We start from the raw sequence: 11,626 nt of genomic DNA, 5'->3' as shown, positions 1-11,626 counted from the left end.
GGGTACGTGCCGCCTAAGGAGGGTGGCGGAGCTCCTGGATGGCGAGGGGTCCTGGCGCATGGATCTGCTCCGTCGCTACTTCCTCCCTGCGGATGTCGACGTCATCACCAGGATCCGTACGTCGACCCGCGTCACCGAGGATATTATTGCATGGGCACCGGAGAGGAACGGTATCTTCACCGTTCGGTCCGCCTACCGCCTGGCCATGGACGAGCGCGAGCGTCCTTCGGCTTCCGCCACGAGCAGGGCACCGGATGGTTGTCGCGCCATCTGGAAGATCATATGGGGGTGCCCTGCTCCCCCTAAGGTACGCGTGTTCGCTTGGAGAGTCGTCACCAACTCACTTGCTACTTGGGCCAATAAAGCCTCGCGACACCTCGAGCTTACTGACATTTGCCCCTTGTGTGGTGTTGAACGCGAGGATGGATTCCATGCGCTTTGCAGGTGTCCCCTGGCAAGAGAGCTCTGGCGAGTTATGGCCTTGGACTGGAACATCCCCAAGGTGGAGGCCATCGTCAACACTGGCCCAGAGTGGATCTTTTCACTGCTGGACCCCTTGGATGAGACGGCGAGACTGGTGGTGCTCATGACCATGTGGAGAGTATGGCATGTCCGGAATGAGATCACACACGACAAGGCGCCGCCCACTGCCGAAGCCTCTCGACGCTTTTTGCACGGATACATCAACTCACTCATGTGCATAAAGCAACATCCTGATGGTAACCTAGAGAAAGGGAAGATGGTGGTCCTGCCTTCACCACCACGCGCTCCAGAAAGTACGGCGCCCAAGGTGCGCGCACAATGGGTACCGCCCCAGCCGGGCTGGGTTAAGTTGAACACGGATGGGAGCTACATAGCGGCCACAGGTGCGGCGGGAGGAGGTATGATCCTGCGTGATGACAGAGGCGAGATCATCTACAGCGCATGTAGGGAGCTACGTACATGTGACAACGCTTTAGAGGCGGAGTTAGAAGCGTGCAGAGAAGGCTTGGAGCTGGCCTTGCACCGATCTAACCTACCTATTCTGGTTGAGTTGGATAGCACGGAGGCGGTGTCGATGATTACAGCACGCGAGATGGATAGATCGTCACATCGTGCACTTATAAAGGAGATTCGTAGGTTGGCTGGAAGCGATGCTAGGGAGATCTCTTTTACTCTTTGTAGCCGTCTGCAGAACATGATTAGTCATGAGCTGGCCGCCTATGGCCGTTGCACTCCGCGCACAGCAGTCTGGCTTACTGCCGGGATGGACTTTGTTATAAACCTGGCTCTCGCTGAGAAGCCTCCTTGAGTAATGAGAATTCCTTTTTTCCCGCAAAAAAAAAAAAGTAATTCCGGAAGGAAGGAGTATGGATTCCACTGTCACAGGAAGGAGTACCTAGGAATAGCATCGCTCCATTTTTTGTTTTAGAGCAGGTTTTCACGTAGCATACGTGTCGTTGTCACGCCGGCATGAAGAGCTCACGCGGGCGCGTCGCGCGCCTCTCATTCCTCTCGTGCGGCACGCTCGTCCCGAACGCGGCGGCGAGCTCGTCGAAGGCGACCAGGCTGGCGTGCACGCGCGGAAGCGCGCCCGCCTCGACGATCTCTTCTCCGGCCACGGAGGAGAGCACCCTGGTCCCGGCGGCGCACGAGCCCAGAACGACGTCGAGCAGCCCGGGCTCCCGCCCGCGCCTCCGCCGCCGAGCGGGAACTCCCTCTGGATTCCCGCCTCCATCACCGCCATCCGCCCTTTCATCTCCCTCACCAGCCCCGCCCGCTCCTCCCCGTCCGCCGCGAACAAGACGGGGTGCGAGAGCGGCGACACCTCGTCGTGGAAGAACCTCGCCCAGAACCTGGCCGCGGCGCGCGCGCGGGGCCGGTCCCGCGGCGGGAGCAGCCGCGACGCACGGCCGGGCCACGCCTCGTCGACGTACTCGAGGATGACGAGCGACTCGGCGAGGGCGCGGCCGTCGACGACGAGCACGGGGACCTTGCCGCCGTGGACGGGGTCCAGGCGCAGCAGCGCCTCGCTCTTGCGCTCCAGGTCCTCGTCCGCGTACTCGTAGCGCACGCCCTTGAGCTCCAGCGCGTTCCGGGCCATGGCGGCGTGGGCGCTCCCCCACGCGCCGTACAGCTTCACCTCCCTGGGCTCCTCGGCGGCTGCCATGATTTTCCTCTGGTGCTGTGATTTGCGGCGTTGCGTGGCCCGTGTCTGCTAAATAGTGATCCCACTGCTTATCTTCTTGCGCTTTACGATGTTGATATGATTTTTTAGCTGAAGTCTCGATCGAGGACGTGTCGACACTCTGCAGTTGGAGTGGCGATATTTGAATAACGTTGCTGGGCTTGTTCGGCAAGAAGATGACTAGCTGGTCTGCTTGTCGACATTGACTCGATTTGTGTCTTCTCTATCCGAAGCGACTAGCGGTGGTAGAACAATCTTTTCCGAGTCTAGCCAAAAATGTGGCATGGATGACATCCATAAAGGAAAAGGTGTCACTTTGACTAGTATGTGATGTTTATTTCAGTTTTTTCTGTGCTATCATTTCAATGGTGTAGCGTGTTCCTCGTCTATTACAAAGTCCAGGTAGCAACTTCATCAATCTTAAAACCAGTCCGCTCGGTCCTTCGTAGGTGCTCATAAGTATAGAGTGTGCGTTCATATGGACGAGTATGAGCATGTGTTATGAGAATTTACGTTTGGATTGTGATTCTCCAAATAATAAAGGGAAATGTTTTCCGTCGGCGCACCGGCCGAACGCTCGGCCGGTCGCGTGCGACTAGCATTACTCCGCTTGAACAAAAACAGTGCCTGGTTGCCCACGTGACCACGATAGCCCAGCCCACCTGGCCCACAACCGCTCGTTCCTCTCGTCCTTATCCGGCGCAGACGCTTCTCGTCCACTCATTCACCCCGTTTCTCATCTCCTACCTCTAGCGAACGGCCGAATCAAGTCGCCGGAGAAATCACCTCCGCTCCCATGCTCCCATGCGCTGCTCCTCCCATGCGCTGTTCCGCCGTGCATCTCCCTCCTACCCTCCTCCCTTCCCCCCCACCCCACACCCCACCCCCGCGCTCCTGAATCTCGTGATGCGATGGCTACAGCCGCAGATCCACAACTGCGTGCTTGGCTGGAAACGGTCAGCCCAGTGCTACAACGGGCGACAGCTGTAGATGCCAGCTCCGGCAGCGGCCATTTTTGTTGGTAAAGCTTCAACCTTCGGCTGGATTTTTTGCTGGAACCACTGGTTGGGGATGTTACAAGAAGGGGCAATTTTAGCTGGAACCATATTCTTTTTTTGCTGGAACCGATCCATGTTTTTGCTACCACCCACTCACCTCAAATCTGCTACCATGGTGATTTTTTGCTGGAACCAGAGAACCACTTTGCTACAACCGTTTTGGGTTTTGTTACTATTGTTTGTTTTGTGATTTTTTGCTACATCCATCTCCATGACATAGCCTGTTTTTTCCAGTCAATTTTTGTTTGTTTTGTGATTTTTTGCTACATCCATCTCCATGACATAGCCTGTTTTTTCCAGTCAATTTTGGTACAACCATGCTTTGATTTTGCTGGAAACGAAGACAATTTTTGCTACAATCATTTTTTGATTTTGCTGGAACCGAAGATAATTTTTGTTACATCCACCAGGCGGCGATGGCTTTCTTTTTGCTGCAACCGTCTCGGATTTTTGCTACTACAGGAGTTGCCATTTTGCTACTACCAGAGCCTTGCTCGAAGCATCAGGAGTTTTTGCTACCACCCCCTTTTATTTTTGTTTCAATTTTTGCTGGAACCAGCCTAAAAATTGCTCCAACCGTCGTTCGATTTTGCTGGAACCGGCATTTTTTGCTTTGCCGGTGGCGGTGAAGGCGGGTGGCGTTTTGCTTCGCCAGCGGTGGCTAGGCTGCAAGCACCGGCGGCGAGCAGAAGCAATGAGGGTCCAAAGGAGGGCAGCGGGGGCTAGCGTGCGGGATCCCGCGAGCGGCGGCGGCGCTCGCATTTTTTTTCTTTTTTCCCTGTGCGGAGGATGACGAAAGGGGATGCGGGACAGATCTGACGCTCCCGCGCGTCCAGATCGAGCGGCTCGGGTTGGACCGGCCGAAACTTGCGCCGGTGCGCCGGCGCAGAGTACTGCCCAATAATAAAGGACTAGCATTGGATGCCACTGAAGCGCCGTAATGCGTTGACAGCAATCTCATCACACGCTAAGTATGGTAAATTCGCAGAAACGAGGAGGAGATAAACCCATGTCATGTATCCTTCCCATTTTATAAATAGACATGGTTTTTTACCATGAATATTTTCCATCATTCAAGTTTGACCATTGTTTTAGAACAAGTACTCTCTCCGTCCTTAAACAGGTGGCGCATAAACTGAATTAAAAAGTCAACATTTTCTAAGTTTGATAAGATATATAGAAGAAAAATATCAAACACCTAAACTATTGAACAAATATGCATCATAAAAATATATCTAATGGTGGATATATTGATGTTGATTTGATATCATTTATCTTCATATTTTTTGTATATATGCCTGATCAAAGTTAAAAATCATTTACTTTTTAGTTGAACTACGACAATGCCTGCATGCGCGTTGTAACGGGATGTAAAATATTCTAGTATGTGCATATGTACGAGCGTGTGCATCTGTATTGTGTTAAAAAAAACTTATGATTACTTACCCATATTAATGTGGTTGTGTAAATAAATGTGTATCAAATTCTGGCCGAGATTTACCTTATAGTTTGATGAGAAGTTTGATAAGTAAATTAAAGTAGAATTGGTTCGGGTATGTAAATTAAGGTGATTAATTATCATATATATATGAAAGGTTGGATGAAGGGGTGGTGGAAAGATAATTGTAATATGGAACCTTACTTAAAAAAAGAGTTGAGATTTATACCCATCTATTTTAGAATGGAAGGAGCATGTAATTAGAAATATTGAAAATGTACCACGAAATGATCTTTAGTGCTAAATCTATTGACAACATATATAGCTAGCTAACCTGCATTGTTTTAATCAAACGCTAGTACTTTAAAACAAATCAAAGATGAATACTGTCCTTTTCACATGACTTTATAAACTTTCAAATGGAGAAGGTGGTACACCACTTGACCAGAGCAGGAAATCGAAACAAATCAAAGAGTATTGCATTAAAGCAACAGTAAAAAAAGTGTCACCTACAAGCACCCTCGGCAATCCAAGTTTTGAAGACAATTGATCGCTAGAAACAAGATATACTAGACGATGCCCACGCGTTCGTGTGCGGAACTTGTTAAATAATTGTGTATGCGATAAAAAAATAAAAATGCAAAACAAATACAAGAGTGTTATCTATTTGTAGTTTTAAAATGGTAAACATATGAAACATACAACAAAATGATGTATAAAGGTGATTTTTTGGGTTGCAGTTAAACAAATGTCATCTTCTAACAAAAATGTGAACCATAAACTACATATGTGTGGTCCAAGAATCCGACGCATATATCACGATAACATAAAAAATTAAATAGAAAATATAACTTATGAGTGACATGCATGACTCTTAAGGTGGCATGAATATGATTAAATTAACACAAAAAATACATTTTTAGGAAAAACCGTCATGGCTAGCTTTATTCATTAATCAAAATGTTTACATCATCTATTAGTTTACCAATAAGGAAATAGGGGGATCTCCATCCCAAGTGTTAGATAACTTATTATAAAAGCTAAACCGAGCTAGCTCATGAGTTAAATTATTGACATATCTATTACAATGGTCTTCCCAAGTCCTGTAGGTAAATCCACAATTTCTGCACAAACAACAGCCGCTGTGTTCCACCATTGGTTGTTGCCAGTGCAAACATTTATAACTTCCAAGGAGTTTGTTTCCGCTTCTATGGACTGAAGTCCCAAATAACTTGCAAATGGCAATTGATCCCCAAAGCCATAGCTTCTACTGTGACTGCATTAGCATAGAAGATACAAGTAGCAGCACTAAATTTCCCCTTGCAATCTTCAGCATAGCTGATGTTGTAAGGTTGCATGCTTAGAAAAATTAGGTTGTGGGTTGCATACAAAAAATAGCTTATGATTAATATGCATATGTACTGATGTGGCGCTTGCATGCTTAGAAAAATGATTTCACTACAAATCGGATGTCAGATTTTTAAGCATGCCAAATCAAATGATTTTTCATGGCAAATTTTTGCCATGTTCAATTTTTTGCCAAAATTTCCCGTGCTTGCTAAACGAAATTGCCATCGCTTGGATAACATAACTTGCCAAAAAAAGTTTTGATTTGTCATGCTTTAACCCGTGATGAATTTTTAACATTGACATAAAATAATTAGATACTTGGTTTTAGCTACTCCTCCGTTTCTAAATATAAGCCTTTTTTAGAGATTTCAATATAGACTAAATATATTGAAATCTCTAAAAAATATATTTAGGAACGGAGGGAGTATTTAGGAATAGAGTAGTAGATGATTAACCAATGATGAATTTTGCCAAGTCTTTAGATCATCAGGAGGGCAAAAAGCCCCCGGTTCCATTTTATAAAATGAAACCAGAGAACAAAACCAACATCATCCAAGCATGTTCAAAGACCAAACTGTTAAGCCGATAATCCACTGCAACTAAAACACAGAGGCCTAAAGAAAAACAAAACTACATGTTCAAAATTTTGCCGAGTCTGTCGACACTAAATTTTAAACCCTTTTCTCTGATCAAAATTAACAGGTGATACTGGAATATCAGCATGTCCTAAATCTAGCCAGGCTGGCTGGATTTGTCCAGTCCGGCAAGCCTCTTCTCACTTGGACACATCACACCCTAAAAATGTCATGTGGGCTCACCACTAATGAGTCCCACATGTCATTGATGGCAGGCGACAGCTCCCGTTTATCCGGTGGCTAGGCAAACCAAAAGCAAAGAGTCCACGTCACCGCCGCTACTATGCCACTGCTACTGGGCCCAACGCATTAAAACCCCAGCAACCCTCCCCGGTGATGAATAACCTCACCGACAAGCCTACGCACTGACATCTGGGCCCACGCCATCCCTGGGTCCCACCCGTCCGTCTCCATTTCGCCACAGCTCAGATCCGCGGCGCACTACCCACTCCACTCCCCCCTACTCGGCTACTCCCCAGTCCCCCCCACTCCACCCGATGGCCGGCGGCCGCCCGTTCCGGCCGTCCGCGCCGCGCCGGGCCGCGTTCGCCGCCCTGCTGACGCTCCTCCTCCTGGCGTCCCTCGCATTCCTCCTCTCCTCCGCCCCCGCCGCCGCCTCCTCCCGCTCCTCGGCATCGTCCCCGCCGTCCCGCCTCGCCGCCATCCGCCGCCACGCCGCTGACCACGCGGCCGTCCTGGCCGCCTACGCCGCCCACGCGCGCAAGCTCAAGGAGGCCTCGGCCGCGCAGTCGCTCTCCTTCTCCACCCTCTCCTCCGACCTCTCCGCGCTCTCCTCCCGCCTCGCCTCCCGCGGCCCCCTCCCGGAGGACGCCCGCAGGCCCCTCGAGAAGGAGGCCCGCGAGCGCATCAAGCACGCCCGCCTCCTCGCCGCCGACTCCAAGGAGGGCTTCGACACGCAGTCCAAGATCCAGAAGCTCTCCGACACCGTCTTCGCCGTCGGCGAGCAGCTCGCCCGCTCCCGCCGCGCCGGCCGCATGTCCTCCCGCATCGCCGCCGGCTCCACCCCCAAGTCCCTGCATTGCCTCGCCATGCGCCTCCTTGAGGCCCGCCTCGCCAAGTCCTCCGCCTTCGCCGACGACCCCGACCCGTCCCCCGCGTTCGAGGACCCCTCGCTCTACCACTACGCCATCTTCTCCGACAACGTCCTCGCCGTCTCCGTCGTGATTGCCTCCGCGACGCGCGCCGCCGCTGACCCCTCGCGCCACGTCTTCCACGTGGTCACCGCGCCCATGTACCTGCCTGCATTCCGCGTCTGGTTCGCGCGCCGCCCGCCGCCGCTTGGCGTGCACGTCCAGCTCATCGCCTACTCCGACTTCCCGTTCCTCAACGCCTCATCCTCGCCGGTGTTCAGGCAGATTGAGGCCGGCAAGAGGGACGTGACGTTGGTCGATTACCTGAGATTCTACCTCCCGGACATGTTCCCGGCGCTGCAGAGGGTAGTGCTCTTGGAAGATGATGTGGTGGTGCAGAAGGATTTGGCGGCCCTTTGGCATGTCGACTTGGATGGGAAGGTGAATGGCGCCGTGGAGATGTGCTTCGGGGGGTTCAGGAGGTACAGGAAGTATCTCAACTTCACGCAGGCCATAGTGCGTGACAGGTTTAGTCCCAGTGCCTGTGCGTGGGAGTATGGGGTCAATGTATTTGATCTCGAGGCATGGCGACGGGATGGCTGCACCGAGCTGTTTCATCAATACATGGAGCTGGTGAGTTGCGGCAATCTTTTGTTACAACTTGCAACATTCACTATTATGATACCTTACATTTATCTGTGGTTGCATCAGTTATTTGTTATGTTTGGTGTCTGATAGGTGTCATGTATTGTGGTAATTTAACAATTTCACCAACTTAGGTGCAAGTCCTACTTAAGTTTCTTTGCCACTGTCATTATGCTCATCATGGGATTTGGCACCTTCGTTTCCCTTGAATTTCTTGAGTGAGCATTAAGTATAGTAGTTTCGTTCCCAAACATCATTTATCTTGGTAAAATGTTTTGGAAGGAACTCTTGGGAAACAACTCCATTAAGCTCAACATTGACCACATATGATACATAAATGTTCCACAACTAGATGGACTGGCCTTTGCATTTGCACAACGTGATCTTATATAGCATAGGCTGCCTGTAATGTTTCACAACTCAAAATTTCCGCAAGTTAGTACTTTACCATCTTGTGGCTACAATACTCACTGATCTTTTCAGATTGTATAGGTATCAGATAACATTCAATGGATGTGCTCACGCTTGTCTAAGTACATATTAATAGGAGTGGTTAGGGATGCCTTATTTTTAGTTCAAATGTAGGATATCTTTGATTATGAGTTTGTAATTAAGGCTTACCAAATTAATGGGCTGGATGATGTTTTTTCTTCTCTTTGAGAATCTCATGATAGTACTTTTTTCTTTAGAATACCTAAATATGTGCCATTACCTTATTTTCCTTCTTGTTTCATTCATTTTCTCAGAATATGCAAAATATAAAGTCTAAATGATGCCCTGTCAATTATTTTGTTTATAATGGACTAATGGTAGATGTTGTATGTGGTATGGCCTTGACTGTCGACTTCATGACAATTACAACATGTTGCCCAGAAAAGTTCCTAAGTGAAACTTGGGTATTATGCAATTGATTTTTGTTTTCTTAGCCCTAAGCATTTATATATGATGGCCAAATCTACAACCACTAAGCTAATAGAAACAGTATGTGCAATTTATGCTTAGGCATTATTCTTGAAATATACCACTGAGTTCAAATATGCCACATATGTAATGCCTGTAAATAATTTTACAAATGATGCCCTCACTTGCTAATTTTTGCATCATAATAGCATACACAGTTCTGTGTACCTCACCAAAGCATTGATATATGTGTGACTATATGACTCAATATTCTCATGGCAGAATGTGGATGGTGCACTCTGGGATCCAACATCTGTTCTACCAGCAGGGCTGATGACATTCTATGGCAATACCAAGCCACTTGATAAGTCATGGCATGTGATGGGTCTTGGATATAATCCAAGCATCAGCCCTGAGGTTATCCGTGGTGCTGCAGTGATACACTTTAATGGAAATATGAAGCCATGGCTTGATGTTGCTTTCAACCAGTACAAGGCACTGTGGACCAAGCATGTAGACACTGAAATGGAGTTCCTCACACTATGTAACTTTGGTCTCTGAAGAAATGCTCCAAAAATAAGGCAACCACCAATATATTGTTCTTTTATGGGCAAAGAGCCCGCACGTGAATTATCTATTTTTATCTGTAGCGAAGTTTCTTACCTTTGTGGTGGTCAACTATGTTCGTGTAGATTTTGTAGTTTGTTGATGATAGTATTTATTTTGTTACTGTAGCTAAGATGTATTAGATCATTGTGGTATAGTCCAAGTATGTTATAGATGAACATCTGTGTACTATCTGTAGCAAACATATCTCCAACTGTATTTATGGAAAGGAGTCAAAAATGTTGTATCCAGAATGACAATTTATGCTTTTTATTATGTCGCCTTCTTATTTTGTTTCACTAACGGTTGCTGATAAAGTGATAATAATGGTTTTGGGTATGATGCTGCCATGTTGTGAGCGAAATTGCGTAGATTGGCACTTCATCAGCAATTCCTTCTAAAAGTTGTTCATTCCAAGACTGCTCCTACCTAGATTCTCACCTGCTGTCTGGAATCCCAGGTATGCTAACTGATTCCTCTATGCCTGAAGATGGATAGATATTTAATCTTTATGTGACTGTAGGCATTTAGTGTGAATGCTTGCTTTTGTTCCATGTATTTGATTATCTTCCCCTCTAGGACTAAATACTTTGGTACTTATCACGGATATCAGTAATAAACTAATAATCTTATATGTATTAAATACCACATCTATTTATTACGTCCATTGCTTGCTGACTTTCATCAAACTTGCACCGATTCCTTAGAAAATGGGGAACTCTAATGTATATGACATTTATCATGCCTGTTCTTTTAGTATAGTATTGTTTTTAGAGTTATCCATTTTTTTCCTTAAGCAAGTTTCTTCTTCTAGTACGTATCTGTGAGCAGGTTGGGTTTGATTTACTACGAGTCTGAGAACTTGTGAATCTCGGTATTGATGATTTGTTCCAAGAATGCCCACAACTTCTGAATCTCATTTTTTTTATGATGGACCGGGCGGGCGAGTGAGCAGATGCAGAAACAGGAAAAAATCTGTCTACGTTGCGCACCATGTGTGTCTTAATAGATGACCGACTTGACAGAACATCATCAAAAATAGAATGTTTAGAATGTGGCACAATTCGTTGAATGAAGTAAAACAGATGGAAATCCGTTAAATGGGGAAATTCTTGTTAAAACATGTAAAAACAAGGGGTAAAAACTGGAATTTACTCTTATCAATTATCATGTACATAGTGGAACATTGATTATCTTATTTGATAGATAACACATAGTATGCAAAAACTAATAGTTGTTCCTGTCCTCTGTATGCCGTATTAGTATTCATTTTGAGGCAGTTTCATAGATCAATTTTCGTTACAGTTCATCTGGCATTGGATCCCATTGCACTGTCTATTCGTATATATGGTTGCTCTTAAGACAATTGGAATTTACTTTATGTACTTATGGATGTTATCTGCATGCTTAACTACTTGTCTCCTGCATAAACTCAATGCTTCTGCTACTGGTTTAACAACGGCATCCATTTGCATAATTAGAACTGCTGTACACTTTGTACAACAGGGTGTGGTATTTTGTGGTACCGGTGGATTAAACATGACATTTTATGAAAGTTTGAGAGGTATAGGTAAATAGGTAACTGGATGACCAGTTTTTCTACCAATTGTTGAATTACTGGAGTTTCCAAGCAACTTATTGACGTATGTTTTTCAGTGACATTGCTACGAAGACAACACGACAAGTAAAATTGCGAAGACAATCCTTACGGTACCTTTGCGTGTACCTGGCGGGAG

At 46.8% G+C, this 11,626-nt stretch overlaps 2 protein-coding genes across 2 annotated transcripts; one reads left to right on the top strand and one right to left on the bottom strand.

Annotated features, from left to right (window-relative positions):
- Nucleotides 1–855: 855 nt before the first annotated feature.
- Nucleotides 856–2,501, bottom strand: LOC123169007 (glutathione S-transferase U10-like). The gene has a single exon (XM_044586869.1). The coding sequence runs from the start codon at nt 2,147–2,149 to the stop codon at nt 1,421–1,423; it is 729 nt and encodes a 242-aa protein (XP_044442804.1). The 5' UTR covers nt 2,150–2,501; the 3' UTR covers nt 856–1,420.
- A 4,592-nt stretch (nt 2,502–7,093) lies between these two features.
- On the top strand, nt 7,094–10,189 carry LOC123165634 (probable galacturonosyltransferase 9). The gene is made up of 2 exons (XM_044583325.1): nt 7,094–8,372; nt 9,567–10,189. The coding sequence occupies exons 1-2, from the start codon at nt 7,146–7,148 to the stop codon at nt 9,843–9,845; spliced, it is 1,506 nt and encodes a 501-aa protein (XP_044439260.1). The 5' UTR covers nt 7,094–7,145; the 3' UTR covers nt 9,846–10,189.
- The last annotated feature ends 1,437 nt before the right edge of the window (nt 10,190–11,626 follow it).

The sequence above is a fragment of the Triticum aestivum genome, chromosome 7D, assembly GCF_018294505.1.
Source record: "Triticum aestivum cultivar Chinese Spring chromosome 7D, IWGSC CS RefSeq v2.1, whole genome shotgun sequence".
Classification (NCBI taxonomy): Eukaryota; Viridiplantae; Streptophyta; class Magnoliopsida; order Poales; family Poaceae; genus Triticum; species Triticum aestivum.
Note: the sequence above shows the minus strand (reverse complement) of the source record. Positions and strands in the feature narration are given on the sequence as shown.

Bases quoted from the DNA above. Each gene is read 5' to 3' on its own strand.
- LOC123169007 (XM_044586869.1), bottom strand. From the start codon at position 2,149: ATGGCAGCCGCCGAGGAGCCCAGGGAGGTGAAGCTGTACGGCGCGTGG.
- LOC123165634 (XM_044583325.1), top strand. From the start codon at position 7,146: ATGGCCGGCGGCCGCCCGTTCCGGCCGTCCGCGCCGCGCCGGGCCGCG. The intron at 8,373-9,566 runs GTGAGTTGCGGC...TTCTCATGGCAG, and splicing joins TTCATCAATACATGGAGCTG to AATGTGGATGGTGCACTCTG.